General features: G+C 46.0%; 1 protein-coding gene and 1 long non-coding RNA gene across 7 annotated transcripts in view; one reads left to right on the top strand and one right to left on the bottom strand.

Moving 5' to 3' along the window:
• FRMD4A (FERM domain containing 4A) overlaps window positions 1-15,989 on the top strand; it is a 360,571-nt gene that overhangs the window by 250,929 nt on the left and 93,653 nt on the right. For all 6 annotated transcript variants that reach the window (XM_040061690.2, XM_040061691.2, XM_040061689.2 and 3 more), the window contains one exon: window positions 12,474-12,568. In XM_040061690.2, the coding sequence (XP_039917624.1) occupies window positions 12,474-12,568 (95 nt within the window). The remainder of the gene's footprint in view (window positions 1-12,473; window positions 12,569-15,989) is intronic.
• Window positions 11,720-13,395, bottom strand: LOC120751608 (uncharacterized). Its single transcript, XR_005700471.1, has 3 exons — window positions 13,300-13,395; window positions 12,916-12,972; window positions 11,720-12,524 (listed from the first exon to the last, which is right to left on the bottom strand). It is a non-coding gene; the product is annotated as an uncharacterized LOC120751608 (long non-coding RNA).

The raw sequence follows: 15,989 nt of genomic DNA, 5'->3' as shown, positions 1-15,989 counted from the left end.
CCATCAGGCAATGAGCAATGTAACCAACATCTGGCAAGTGAAGTTCAGCCTCTCTCTCCTGACCTTCCCAGGGGAAGGACTGTCTGTCTGATGTATGGTATTTCCATGGCGTGATTTACATTTGAGTGTGTTAAGCCAGAAGCTTCAAAACATTGTGGCATGTTCTTAATATAGCAACTATGCAATATGCACAGATAATTAAAGTGATGAGAGCATCCAGAAAAACCAATGTGCTTCAACTCCCAAGTTCCTTAAGGGAGGGAAATTCAACATTGCTGCGTGCATGGAGGATCTGTTGGTCGAGTCAGCTCTTTTGACTGCATCCCTAAGTATGAGTACAGGTAGAGAAGATGAATGCACAAAAGCCCATGCACCCACTATGCTTTCTGCAGGCATTCACCTCTCCCAGTCTCAGCACATGAGGATGTAGCTCTTGTTAAGTTTAATTCATTTCCCTGCACGCACAATTGATGTGTAAAATAGAACAGGATGACTTAATCATATGCATCCGACCTAGCACTATTATTGACTTTATTTACTTTTATTAACATTTGGTTTGCTAACAGAGGGCTTTTAAAATAAATAATTTTAATGTGTTTAGAAAATGTGGTACAAAAATAAGCATTCACTTAGCTTATTAAATATTTTCAGCGATGAAGAAGTGACTTTGAGTGAGGATGGAAATAAACATCCTTATTCAGGAGAGATTTTTAAAAAGCAAAGAGAACATAAGAATGCAGCTAAGCTAGTATGTCTTGGGAAATTATTTTTCCTTTTCCACATCAGCAATAACAGATCAAGAGCATTTCCAAGCACCAATTTCTGTAGGCTGCATGAAGGGAGATGGACATTTCTACAGTTGATTTGAAACTGGATGAACTAGAGCGCTTCAGAGGTTTACAGTCGAAAAGATAAATGGATTGTGTGAGCTGTCCAATTTCATTATGTGCCCTAGCCAAACTCTTTCTTTAATGTTTGATAGAATTATGATCAAATATTTCAAAATAAAAATGCTGACCTCTGTAGACATTGTTGTTGACCTTGTCAAGGTAGGTTTAATGCTTTAAAAGAATACCAACAATCTCTCAGTGATATAAAACTTCAACAGACACTACCAAATCGAAATATATATAGAAGGCAGCTGGTTATTCACACTGGCCGAGCACTTATCAAGCCCCATTGTCGGCCGAGTGTGAAATGGATTCCTGCCCAGAAAGCTGCCTCTGAAGCTCGCTTCATGTTCAAAGTTTGATTTGTCACATGTGATACAGTCAGATGATTTAAAACACAATTGACTTTCTTGCAGCAGTTGACTACCCTGTTTCAAAATTATACACATCTCCAGAAACTGAAAGGCCAGTACTCATGAAGACCCAAAATACTTTAAGCCCAACATTTACAATACTGATTACCTGAATAAATTTGTCACATACTTTCTTAAAGTAGGCCACCTCACTTCCCCCCCAGAGTGCTGCACAGAATGCCATATCTGTGTCTTTTTCTCTTTGCATTAAGACAAGGGTTTGAACCAAAGCCCTGCCCACAAACCCTCTTAACTCCCCAGCATGTGCAATTCTCATCTTGAGCTCCTTTGGTTTGTATTCATCTAGCACCAATCTCCAGTTGGAGAGCTCCATCTAATCTGGCCTCTGTATCCGTCACTGCTGCGTGTTAATGTGCAAAAGGAGGGTGAAAAATCTGAGCCCCCAGTTCTGTGATAAAACCAAGAGATATGTTTAGTCTCAGTAATATCATTGCTTGCTAAAATTGATTACAGATAATGACAATGAAATCCATCTCTGTTGCAGAGGCATCCCCCACAGGTTAAATGCCTTTGTGTTGAAAAATTAGACTTTTCTGACTCTGCAAGAATGAGGGAAAGAAGAAAGAGTTGCCTGGTTACCCAGGCTTCTTTGAGGCTGTGGGAGCATGATTTGCTATGGCCTTCTTCAGATAACTAGTGCTGATGTAGCCAGTGTGCTTAACCGTGGAGATCCAAGTGCCAAATACACCCAGCCACAGTGACCTGGAGATCAGGTGGAGTGGGAGAAGCTGAAGCCACCATGACCTTGAAAGTCGTGGTTTGCATTAAGGCACAGATGCTTCCCTCCACTGCTTGTATGAAACTGGTGGCCCTAAGCCAGTGCAAAGTCCTCTTGTGTGTGGGTATTTCCCTTCTGTTCTGCTTATCTATCATCCATATTTTTCTCATTTATATGTACAGATTTCCATAGATGCTTCATGCATGAGGAGATGGGAAGCTACCAAATAGATCACTAATAGGTTCAAGACATTGAGGATGATTTAAAGGGCTAGTGAATCTGATCATCATAGATGGGAATGGGGTTTTTTTCTGCTCTAAAGGAACTGAATTTGCTTGAAAGTTGCTTGTTTGGGTTCACATAAGTGAATACCTTTTTATTGCGCCAGTCCTTAGGAGTTAGCACCTCATAAGTTTGCTCTAAATTCCCTGAAAATTTTTTTAAAAATCCAGTCAAAACTGTCAAATTTGGGATGTATTTTCATTAAAACTGTATTAACCCACAGCATGCAGCTCCTGATGATACCATAAATTTTTTCATGGAGTTAAGAGTGGTCTCCTGAAAGCACAGTATTTGCTGGAGTAAGCACACAGCGAAGCAAGCAGCCAGCCAAGATTGTCTTCAGGAATATCTTGTAAAGGTCAAACCAGATTTGATGTTGTGTTAAGATCTGGGAGAAACCCAAAGAAACAGAGTAGAGGAAGGATCTGTTTCTTCCAATAATCCAAAAACAAATCTAGAAAGTTTAAATAAAGAATAATAAAAGTTGCATGTGCAAATTGACTTGGGGCAACTTTTTAACTTGCTTCAGTGATGTTTTCATGGCTGATTAGATGAGCTGGCAGTGACTTTGGCAGTGCTACAAAAGCCATTTTTGCATCAATCAGCATAAGGAATTCCACACTTTCCATCAAATCCCTCCAAAAAAGTATTCTGCTTTCCTCCCTTCCAATCCAGGTTTGCTTCTGTGGTTGGCCAGATCTTCTCACTCAGTTCATGCTCCTGGCCACAGTTCAGTTGGAAAGGACTCTAGGGTGGCTTGAGTCCTCACACGGGGTTACCCTGTGTGATCTTTCCTATTCTCAGAAAGATATCCCAGGGGAGTATGTGAGGATTTTGACCCCTTTCCTCTGGAAATCCTGTACAGAAAGGACTGCTTGTGCATCAGTGCTCTGGGACACGGGAGGTACACTGGAGGACACAGGACCTGGCACAGATGCTCCATGAAGGGGATGTGCATCGAGCCTTCACATCCAGACTGCACAGCTCAGGGATGCAGACTTTTGGAGGATCCCAAGAAGAAATACTTTACAGTGTGCCGCTCCTGATGGCACCCCTTGCAGTCAGGGCAGACCAGGACATCAGTTTGAATACCAGGCACAGCATCCTTTCCCTGTCCACAGCCCTGAAGGAGACAGAGAGGCAGATTGTCATGAGGGATGTGGTTCACTAAGGCACCAAACCTCCTTGCACTTCAAAAATACATGATCAGAACCTGGGCCAGCCCCAAACTTGGGGTTTTCTTTCTGCCATCCTCAACACATCCGCCAGGCTCTTTCTTTAATATATGTGGGGACATTAGCTATTCCCAGTGGAGACAGAGAAGGGATGGAGTGGGCAGAGGGCTGAGGGAGGGAAGAGGGAAATGCTGAGACTTTCGTTGTGATGAGAGAAAGATCTGAGCATGGAGCAGATTTCCTGTCCCAGTACCAGCTGCAGCTGGCTGGCCTCTTTGGATGCAGTCACCTGAAAACTCTGCTGGAGTCACAGGATGATCCAGATGGCAGCAGAGAGGAATGGGGTCACTGGGCATTGACACAGACCCCTTCTGAATGGGGGAAGAGTGCAGCTGCCTCTGCACCAGATGAGAAAGGGAGGAGGGATGCAAGAGACCCAAAAGTGTCTTTTTCATCCCACCAACTGCTTCTCATTTTGGTTTTGACATGAATTTGCCATGCAGACTTGGCCAGCTCATACTTTTTGCTTTCTGTGACTGCAAAATTATTTAAGCAGATTCCCATTGCTAATATGTAGGGGAATTAGAGAGTATCAACAATGCCTTCTGACTTAAGATATGGAGTGTCAGGTATTGGCTGAACGCAAAAATGCAGCTATCTCTAAATATTTCTGAGGCAACTTGTCAGTAGGGTGTTTCTAATCCTTTTACCAAACAGATTTTTTTAGAAAACTTGGGAATTTTTTTTGCCTATTTCTCTCTGACCCTAATAAATCTTAATTCCCACAACTTGCGAGTGTTGACTTTCCAAGAAAAAACGTCAGTGGCACTCTGTCACCACCCTCCACATCCCCGAGGCGGCTGCTGGAGGCAAGTTGTCTCATTTGCTTATGTAAATGAAGAAAAGAGATTTTTAGAGCCAACCCCTGACTCTGGGAAGGAGGTGCTGCCTGTGCCAGCACGAGCAGCGCTCCTGCTGCCAGTTCCCAACACTGACGGAGTTCAGCTGTTCTGTGATAAAAAATAAGGCGCTCCCTCTCCAGGCATTTTGCATTTCAATGAATAATTTTTCACCCAACTACATCCCAGCCTGCTTTGATTATGTGCACTCCATATACTGACATAATAACGTGGAGCTGAGGAATAGAGGATCTATCCCATAAGGGGAATTGCAGCCCCTAAAGCCCCAAGCCTTTAGCCTGAGCAGTTTTGTACAGTATTATTACCCTGTATTCAAATGACACAATTACCAAAAGGGCCATTACTGGGTATTTACACAACACTGTATGGAGTGACTTTGGATTTTTCTTTTCTTGGAAATGCGTGAAATGGGTTAAACAAGAGGATGATAGAGCTGTTGGCAGCCCCAGTTTCACAAGAGGAGAATTTCAGGTGAAGGACAGTTCAGTGGCCCCTGGATGAAAGAATTCCATGTTCCATGTACAAGGAAGCAGGGGGGGGAAGGAGTTACAGTCCATAGCTATCATGGGGCAATGCACACAGGTGAGTATGGAGAATTTGCTGGCTTCCAGCAGATTTGCTGGCCAGTGAGTATCAGTGCCCTGAGGAACAGAGGCAGAGCACACAGGGCCTATATGGGCTTCTTTACTGCCCTTATCTCCCGTGGGGTTGGATGTAGGGTTGTGGCTGGTTTTAGCAGATGATCTAATTCATGGCGGGGGGGCTGGAGTTTGCTCCATTAGCAAACGCTAATAGTTGGTGGAGGGGAAGAATTGTGCATGAAGCAGTTTGGCACTTTCATTTCCTCCTGATTACACTGCCCAAGGCTCGAGCAGACTGAAGTAGAAGCGCTGTTCCCTGCCTGGTAGGACTGTGCTGGGCACAGCCACAGGAGGAATTGCTTTGCATTCATGCAAACTGTTCCTTTTCCACCTCACCTCTCTTTCTGATGGACTGGCCACACTGCACGCATTCCCCAGCCTGCACTGCAACTCAAGCCACCAAAAATATGTTTTTCAAACATTCAGCCTTTGAATGTTGAGCAAAATTTGACCAAATCAACAGGACTTGAGAGGCTGGTTTGAACTGAACACATTTCACAATCCATCCTGCAGAAACCAAACCTGCTCACAGCTAAATACCAGTGGTTTGAGTCCTGGAGCCGGTGCCTGGCCACAGCTAGGTTCTAGCACAGAATCAGTGCTGAACACCAGTCCTGCAGACAATCTTTAGCATTGCAGCACTTGGCTTAGCAGTGTCTCATCTCTGCATTCTTGGGCTATATTGCACTGTAAGTCCCTCCAGCAAGGAGACAGTGCGTGGTAGCAGTGTTTTTGACCTTAATGAGTGAGGCAGTGCGTGGTGTGAGTTGGGTACCTGGTTCCCACAGCTCAGCATGTGTCTGTGCTGGATGGATTTGGGTGGCACGTGTCTGTCCATTTGTTGAAACTATACATTACCCAGAAACCTCCTGCTGCAGAGAATTAGGGAGAAGCTATGACATGGGGGAGGGGGAACAGATAGGCTTGTTTGACAGTTAATAAAACAATGAAATATACTTTGTGTGTGCCTGAGTTTCCAGGGACATACCAGCAACTGCTAATACCTTGTCATCTGTTTTTTATTCATGGCACTGCTGGACTGTGGATAGATAATGTCTCTCTATAACTCACTCATTTCTAAGCTTAATGGGAAGCTGTCATAGAGAAACATGCTTCTCTGCCAAAAGTGGGCAGTCTGTCTTTCCACTGGGGGAACATGTGATTCCAGAATTCCTTGCTCTGCTCAAATCCCAGTAACATTGTCTTTTAATTATATTGAATATTTGAGACTGGAATGCTTGTGTTTCTGCTGTATTTCCCACAATGACTGACAGAAACAGCCCATTCTGTCTCTGTCAGACAGAGGTGCTCCATCCCTCTGGTCGTCTTCGTGGCCCTCCTCTGGACCCACTCCAACAGGTCCATGTTTTTGCTGTACTAAGGGCTTCCAAGGTGGATGCAGCACTCCAGGTGGGAATCTCACCAGAGCAGAGGGGAAGAATCACCTCGCTCGACCTGCTGGCCAGGCTTCTTGCGCTGCAGCACAGGACACGTTTGGCTTTGTGGGCTGCAAGTGCTCAATTGTGCCCAGCTTTTCATCCACCAGTACCCCCATGTCCTTCTCCACAGAGCTGCTTTCAGTCTCTTCATTCCCCAGCCTGTCTCTGGGGAATACCAGATACCAGGGGTTTCCCTGACCCTATCTTGCACTTGACCCTGTTGAACCTCATGAGGTTCCCACGGATCCCCTTCTCAAGATTGTACACGTCCCTTTGGATGGCATCCCTTCCCTACAGCTTGGTGTCAAGCTTCTCCCAGTCTGTAAGAGATCCTTCTCCCCAGAAGCCCTCTTCCTCCCTCTCCCATCCTGTGGCTAACTCATGCCTATAACATGTCTGTATTGTCACTAAACCAGTGTGACAGTGGCTGGTGTTAGGAGACACCAAAATGGTGATCATGTCACCTTGAGCAGCAAAGTCTTTCTCTGCATCACCTGTATCTCATAACCTCCTTTTCCTCCTTTCAGCACTGGGGAGGAGTCCCATGAGCAGATCCCAGCCTGCTCCTCCAGTGGGCACAGCAGCCCATATTAATGAGCTCATGCTAATATGAGCTCATGCAATACATACATCAAAGAGCCATGAAATATTTTGAATCATCATTCCTCATGCAGCTTTGCTTTTCCAAGGAGCTCCCAGGCTTGTCCTTCCCCTCCCTACCTGCCTTCAGTGCTCTCCGTGCTCTGCTGTTGTTCAGGGAAGTTGCCATCATGTCTAATTGGGAAGGCACACCTGTAGAATGCCTCTGTGCAGAGATAACTGGAGTGTATGGAAGAGAGACTCATCCCCTGTGGTTAATTTGACAGTGCTGAGTGCTTCTTTAAATAGGGGCAAGGAGATGCAGACACAGTTTGGACATGGCGTGCATCAAAGTTTTCTTGGTGTAGTTTTTGCTAGCACAGGCTGTGTCTGTAGTCTGGGGTGTGGAGTGGACTCTTTAAGCAATGGGGAATTGCAGGGAGACATCACTTGGAGTGTCAGCCAGGTGTGATCCCATATGGACCTTCCTGCATTGCCTTTGGTGCTTTTTCATCATCTTCATGGCAAGTTCAAGTCACAGAGCTGCTACTAAGGCTCAGCCCTTTCCCTGCCACCTCCTGACACCAGTAATAAAGCTCTCCCTTTCCTCCAAGTCATTATCTGAACAAACTTCAGCTGTTTGGAGGACAAGGAGGGAATTAGTTCACTGATTCAAGCCTGCAGGGTTGCAAAGAGTCCCAGCCATGTCCTCACTGTGCTCCTCACTGCTGAGGCTTTGTGGATGCACGGCATTATCATTTCAGACAAACCTCTATGGCATGGCCCAGGGAGCAGGGAAAGATGTCTGGGTCATTCTACTAATAAGGAGACAGCCCCTAATGAGTCCATCCCTGCTCCCCTGCCTCTCCAAGAGGGAAGGAAGAAATCTGAGTGCTCTGAAGTCAGGCTTGACTTCACAGCAGAGTTGTCTGCTCTGCAGAGTATCAGGAATCCCCTTGACAAGGTTTGATGCCATCGTACCTGGCAAGTGGATCCTGACCTCTTAAGTTCTGTTAAAAATGTCATGTTTGCAAGTCCAGGAAGTCCAGGCTGCAAAATGTAACTTTTTCCAGGCCAGAGTAGGATTTGGGGAGTACAAGTAGGGATCCAGAGCCAGGAAAGCACTCAGGTTACTGCCATGCAGAGAGGCCTCAGGGGCAGGGTTTGGCTTATAATTGGCCAGTGTCTGTGCCAGAGACTCGGATACCCTGGAGTATGGGTCCCTCACCCTTTCCTCCTGGCAGGAGTAAGCACTTACCAGGAGCAGACTCTTCTTCTCCAGGGCCACAGCTCCACCACAACTGTGTCCCTGCTGATTTCTCTAGTAACAATAGCAATTGATTTACAGAACACTGTTCTTTACATGCTTTTCTGAAAAGAGGGTCCCATAGCAGGAGGGAGAAGCAGGAGACTCCCTGGCTGTATAATGCTGCTCTGACAACCTACCCCACCAGCAAAGCATGTTCAGCCCTCACTGGTCCAGTCAAAGGATTTCTCCTGGTGTTCCCCATCCTGAGATCAGGCCAGCCAGCTGGAGCTATGACAGCCCCACAAGCTGCTTTTTGTGATACAGGTACATGGAGGATGCCCAGGAAGGTGTAGGTAGGCAGGAGATGCAGAGCAGCAGATGCAGAGGAGTCTCCACACCTGCTTGGGTATCTCACTGAGTGACACAGTCCAGCTCTATAGCTCTGCATCATTGAGGACATGGTTCAGTTTCTACTCAGAATGCCACCTGTTTTTCTCATTTATTTCTGTGGGATGCACAAGGTGCATCTTGCTGACCATTCAATTGAATTAAATCCAGAAGGTCCCAGGTCCACTTTCTATTGATTTCTCTGCTCTCAGAGACCAGTCCCCACCTCCTTCAATGTGTCTGTGATGGAAGTTCTATTAATGCAAAATTTTCCCTCTGGAAAATGAAGTCCAGAAATTAATAATGAATTAAAACAACTTGCCACAGGCTTTGCTAATGAGCTCTTTGTCTGCGCAGCTCCCATGAAAGGAGGTCATTGCTCAGCCGTTCCCATCGTGAATGGCAAGAAGATTAAGTCGAGCCAGCGTGTGGGTCTCTCCTGAGACGGTGGGACAGGCTGCAACTCAGCCTCTGCCTGGCTGGCTTTTCCTGCCTTATCCCTGCTGGGCAGGTTTGTCTCGAGGAGTCTTTACTCCCTGGAGAAGACACCTTCCTCCCCACCCCTCCAAGCACTCAGGTTGTGTGTCTCTGTTGGGAGGACACCTGAGTCATTCCACTGGAAAGGACCATAACCTTGCAGAGCTTAAGGGGAGAGCGGAAAGTAATCTTGGAGGGGACTAGCAGGGCTTAACTTCACTGCCATAAGCCTCTTCAGGGACTGGCCCAGAAACTAACCTGGCACCACTCCAGCGCTGGGTCTGCACCTATTGTTCTTTTCCCTTATCTTGCAAGGCAAAGGGTTATCCTGCCTTATCTGCTACCACAGGCTCTGGAGGAGGCCCCACTGCAAGGGCACTGGAAATGGTGCCCCTGGCGAGCCTCAGGGGGCTGTGCTGGGAGAGGAGAATCAGCTTCTGGGCAGCAGACGTGGGAAAGCTGTCACACCATGCTGACCACCTCTCCTTGGCTTTTTCAGCATGGTCTCACTCAGCAGAAATAAGGAATCAGCATGTTCCATTTACCCATCCTGGGAAGGGTGCCTTAAGGCAGGTGGTTTTGGGTGCTGCTCCTCACTTGATAGCTGGGGTTGCATGCAGCAGTGCATGGGTCAAGGAAAGTGGAGCATCCCTTCTCCATGATGTGAGCAGCAGAAGGGACACCTTGTCCAGTGTCCCTTGTGGCAGTGTTGTCTGACTGAAGCAGAGGGACCCATACCTTCCCCGTGTCCGTGGGCAGCCTCTTACACATCAACTGGTTGTTGCTTTGTCCTGCTTTCTTGTAAAAGCTCAGCCTTTAACTTTCATGTGCTTAACCCAGGCTTGGGAAAACTCTTCTGTGTTTGAGGCATGATGTTTCACCACCCTCTCCCACCCCTGCCCTCTCAGGTGGGACACCCAGCCAGGCTGACTGATGGCTCACTCCCTTGCTTGGCAGCACAATTGCTCGTTTGTCAGATAACCGCATCACGCAGAGCACTGGGCACCAGGCAGTGACAGCCACGCAGCTCCCAGCCTGCAATACACTCCAGCATGGGGATGCCTGGATTCATCTCCGCCAGCTGCGCCCACCCTCAGCCATGGAGGAGACAGTCCTGCCACACATTCCCACCCCTCCTCTTGTGGTAGCCCTGAGCTGGGAAAAAATCCCTTCCTGGTGCAGACAGATTTTGGCCCAGCCTGAAGAGAAAGGAGCAGGGACTCTTGGGCAAGGGCAGGGGAAAAGCAAAGCTTCAAACTGCACATTGACAGCAGGAAACAAACCCCTCTTCCTCTCTCTCCTTTAAAAGTTTGTGCTTGCTTGTCTGTTGTTAAGCTGAAAACTCACGCAATGCCCCCAGTAACTACCTGGGCTGAGCCTGTGTATCTCTGAATTCACCTGGCAGTCTTGCTATCCTCTTCATCACAATATTTGTGTATATCATAAATCAAACTGTAGATTGTCCTTTAAATGCTCTGACAAAGAGAGGTTCACCTTACAGGAGACAGGGATGCTGCAAATGCCCATCCCACCCAGCACAATGCCAGGAGAGAAGTGTCTGAGGAGCCCCCAGTGAGACTGGTGTAGCTGGTGTGCTCTTTGCTTGGGTCTTTGATGGGAATCAGGGGGACAGGGGACCTGACCCCACGCCTGGGTCACTGATCTCTGAGCACCGTTTGGGAGCTTGCTTAGGAGTGAAGGTCAGTGCAGTCCCCAGCATTGTCATAGCAGAGCCTTCAATGGTTGTGCCTGAGAAGTCTGACTTGGGAATTAAAATGAAACTGGTTGCATCCTACCTATTTGTAATCTGCCAGGCTATTCCTCCTACACAGCAACTTCTCTCATATTCATTCAGAGGCTGCCTCAATCCAGGGCTGCATTTAGGCACAGCTATTGCTTCTTTCTTTGGCATGACCTAGAAACCCCCCATGCATTGGATGTCTCCACAAGGGTGGGTAGAAGACACAGCAATGCTCGTATGAATGCCTGGAAAATATACAGAGAAGTAAATTTCTCCCAGCTGTGTCAGGCACTGTGCTAGTGCTGGGTTTAAAGACATTTTCAGAGAGTCTGAGTCTTATGAATCTGTTTGGAAGTTAGGTACAAATCAGGCTTTTTTCTACTATAGCTGTGTTCGTGCTTATAGGACAGAGCAGTTGATTATGACAGCAGGGCTCTGATGTCCCTGCCACCCATTTTCTGCACAGCATCGTAATTTCACCTCCATTTAATAACAGGTTCGTGTCTGGGGTAACTGACTCAGCTGCTTGGCAGACTCATTGGGGCAGTCAAGCCTGCAGACAGTTTTATTTTCACTGAGTGTAGGAATACAGCTAGAGAGCTGAGCACAGAGATTTGTAGACCAAATCCTTACGAGCAGTCACCAGGGAACATTGTTAGGATCTCTGACCCCAGCTGTGCCAGTGCTGCTGTAACGATTGCAGCTCTGGGACCTGGAGCTATTACAAGGCTGAAGTTACCTGGACCCTTTGTACCTCTGCTTCCTACAAGTGAGAGTCAGGATGAGAGCTGTACTATTGCCAAGGCTTCAGAAATCTGCTTGCAAAAAACGGAGGCCAGCAGAGCAGAGGAAAATTCATAGAGGCAGGAGAACACATTAGAGTTGAAAGACAAATAAGGTTTTGCAGAAAAGGTAGCAAGGAACCATCCTCTGTTTCTCTGAGATTGTCTTTTATTGTCTTACAGAGAATATCTTGAAAGTGTGTGCTACTTTCCTGTCTTTCCTTCCAAGTGCCTAAATTTGAGGATGTATCCTTATCTCTATGTGACAAGCAACAGTGAATGGGAAACTATTTTGTTCTGTCATTTACTTCTCATTTGGTCCCGTCACATCCTATCTTTTGGCACTGTGTATTTTCTTAGTGTTATGAGCATGTATCTATGCTGTGTGTGAGAGAGTGGGTGTCTGAATTGTGTTTGCAAGGGCCCTTGATAAAAAGCTTTAACAACTAAAATTATCAGAGAGGCAGGAGTGGGCTGGTCCTGGTAGATCCGAGCACTGGCAGGCAGCAGATCATCTGTCTGCAGAGACATTAAGTGCTGAATAGGTCAGAATTGCCAGATTTTTAGTATTTACCTAGGAGGGAAACTACTGCTCATTTCAAGGAGCTAATGTTCCTTGCAGATTTAGCTTGAACACCAGAGGGAACATAAAAGCAACAGCTGTGGAATAGTTTCAAGGATAGCGTTTTCCTTCTCAAGCACAGTGCAGTTCTATCCAATTCTCCTCATTAATCACTTTCTTTCATTCTTGTTTTTCAGCCAAAGCTTTTGGCTAAGGAGCTGCTTGACTTGGTGGCATCTCATTTCAACCTGAAGGAAAAGGAGTACTTCGGAATTGCATTCACAGATGAAACGTAAGTGTGAGAAATCAAAGACCTAAGAGGCAACTCTTGGTCACAGAAAATCTTGGTGTAGAAATACTGTATATAATAAGGTCCTAGACCAAGGTCCAGGGAGGCATGGACCAAATTACCACAAAATTTGAGGTTTTGTCTCAGGACAGGCCATATCTACCCCCATATTAAATTACAAGAATAAAATTCACACTGGAGAAACATTAAAGGTCTGCCAAAGGCTATGATTAGTCCCAGACTGTGACCCCTCAGTGCTACTGCACCATCCTGTTACATTTTTCCAGCTGTTTTCTCTCAGGAGTTACACCGTCCTTGGCATATGGACTGTGTCTTGTATGGACACCCACCTTGCTTTGCAACAGGTTTTTTTCTTTGTATGTTAAGCTGGAAGAGGCTTCCTACACCTAAATAATTTTAAAAGAGCAAGATTTTCAAGCCAATGCTGTGTCCCCAGAACTGCTGAGTCAGCAGTATGGCTGTCATGAGCCAGTTCCGCTCTCCTGCTGAAGTGGCGGGGAAATGTAAATTATCTGCTGGAATAACGATTCAGGATCGGGTAATCAGAAGCTGCTGGATAATTGCACAAGCATATCTGCATTCATCTCGGCAGCAATCACCCTCTAAAGTCAATTCTGTTGGCAAGCACCTGCCTTGGACAGCCTGAGGCCGTCTCAGGACACAGCTCCAAGGATGGAGGAATGCTCAGCAACAGGCATGTGCAGAAGCAGGACCTGAATCAGATGAGATCCCAGAATCCATCCCAGCTCACTGACATAAGTAGCCCAGCCCTGTAGATCCCCAACCCAACACAAATCAATGAGACAAATCCTCCAAGGAGAAACAGTAGGACGCACTTGCCTTTTATAAAGCAGGAGTAGGAAATTGCTCCCACCACAGCTTATTCTTGGAGAAAACAAATTACTCAGTGGGTGCTGCCTGAGAGGCACAGGGAAGCCAAAGCTCATTAGGAGAAGAAAATGTTCCCTTAACAGTCCCAAGAGCACAGGTGAGAAACAAGGCACGTCTCAAACTGTAACCAGAGAGCAGCTGAGCAAGTCCCAGCTCTCAGTTCAGCTGGGGGACACAGCTGGGAGTGCAAGGGAAGCTAATGAGAAGGTGTCTGCAATTAGAGAGAGCACAGCCTTCCCTGGAACTTCCAGGCTTAACTGGGTGAGCAAAGATCTGGGATAGCAAAGGGAGAAAGCGTGAGAGCTGACAGAGGTTGTCAAGGCAGAGCTTGAAGTCACATAACAGGTGCAGATGGATGTACACTGTCCAGGCAGGATTCAAAGGGTTGGGTGATGGCATCTACTCACTTGGTCACCTTCAGACCTGTAGATGGACCAGGGTGCTTTTCAGGAGATGCTTAGCCAGCCCAGATGAAAGATTTGAACACACCCTCACTAAATCAAGGAATTGCAGCCCAGAAACACCCATTAAGTCCTAGCTGGTCTGAAGCTGCTCTGAAGCCCTTCTGCTGTCTCATAGTAACTCTGACATTTGCACTGAGGCTTCTTCTGTGCTGTGAAAATGACCCTGACAAAAGTATTTCCTCTTCAGTTGTAAAATGCTTTGAAGAGACTTGGCACAAACAGCAATTGTTTTATTTGATTGAACACAGTCAAAGAATATACTTGGGGCCTTGGGTAGAGTCTTGGAAATAGATGTCCCAAGCAAACTTCAGAAAATAATCTGGGCTGTCTATACCACAGATCTTAACCTGCAATGTGAAATGGAAGTATGAAAAAATCCCTCTCTTCAAAAAGGAGTAAAAACAGTCTCTTAATGTGTGTTTGCAGGGCACATAACCCAGACCTTTACCTGTTACAGACCAGGAATATAAAAAGAAACCCTTTAATTCTGTGACACACACTCTCAGGGACTTCTTTCTCTTTGCTCTCCACTCAGTTTCTGTGTGCTTTACTTGAAGGGGACCCATAACCAGCTAAAAAACAAGCCTGGTTCATAAATGTAGTCTGAGGTTGGCTAAATTGCAAGTTTAGAAAGAAGAAAAGCCACTGAAGTATTAAATCAATTCTTCTATTTAAGAGTGAAAGCTCTATGAGAGTAATTTATTTAGAAATTATTTGGACTGGGGATTTCCATTCATTAGTTGTGCTCTATCATGACAACCTTAGAAGAAAATCAATAGGAACAACCTTTGCGTTGGCAACTTAATAGTTTCTTGTGATAATGCAGGGTCATTACTGCATTCAGCGTGACTAAAATTAGATTGTCAGACTATTAAGGGGGGGAGAATAACGCCTCCTATTTTAATGATCATAGGAACGTTTTTACAGTGTGAGCCATTAACTGCAGGAGAGCACAGGTCAAAAGGGTGTCCCTGTACAGCATGAGGGGCTGAGCTCCATGCAAGAGCAATATCCTGCTTGATTAAAAGTGAAAAGGGATGGAGAAAGAGCTTGGGTTTTAGTTCAGCTGGTTATGAATCTCCACTAACCACCCTTTCCCTTCTTATCAGCTCCTCCAGCATTCATTGAGAGCAAATGACCAGGATTAACCTTCTGTTCACTGCAGACTCCCATGGGCAGGGTTTCCACATCCCTTACTTGTCCTTAGACCGGAGTCACCTGCTCCATTGAGAGCTACCAACTTTTGCATCCCACAGCTCCCCACAGAGCAGAGAGCACCCATCCCTGGGATACCCTCTCATCCCTGGGAGCTAGGGGGAAGCCTATTCCCACTCTCCAGCCATGTGGCAGAGCCAGAGTGAGGGAGCAGGTGTCCCACATCCTGGTTGAACAGCTGGTCCAACGGAGAGTGCAGCTCTCAGAATAACGTCCTGCTCTGGCATTAGACCAGTTCCTTTATCACCGAGTCCACTTATGTTGCAAAATTTGTATAGTTAAACCCTTAAGGCCCTGTGAGCTTCTCAGACCCTTCAAAAGTAATTGAGAAAATCTGTAAGCTTAAAGGGCTTTTGTTTCTGTTGCAATTGATGGAAATATAAATAGTTTATATGGTTTCTATTATGTTAATTGGTCTTTCTCAATGTCTGTTAAATTCAGAATGAGTCTGACACTGAAAGGGTGTGAGTTGGTTTATTGGTCCAAATACCTTTATAACACAAATCAATGTGGATCTGCTTTTCAGAAAACTGGACACTAAGCAGTAAAACTGCATAAACAGAACCACCTGGAGGCAAAGTACTCATTGATGTGCCACTCTTTACTTATAAAAGAGAACTACTGCATGCAATCAACAAAATGGACCCTGGGCACCAAAATCCATACTCAGTCTGTATCCTAAATGGACCCAGTTTTTTTTTTTTCCTAAAAGTGATTATGTGGTTGTTATTGACACACCAGTTTAACTGCCAGCATGAGTACAACCAACAGAGGAAAATTATCTGGCTCCCAGTATTCAACCTCCCTATAGGTCCCCCAAAAACTGTTTGCAC

Source organism: Hirundo rustica, chromosome 4, assembly GCF_015227805.2.
Source record: "Hirundo rustica isolate bHirRus1 chromosome 4, bHirRus1.pri.v3, whole genome shotgun sequence".
Lineage (NCBI taxonomy): Eukaryota > Metazoa > Chordata > Aves > Passeriformes > Hirundinidae > Hirundo > Hirundo rustica.
Note: the sequence above shows the minus strand (reverse complement) of the source record. Positions and strands in the feature narration are given on the sequence as shown.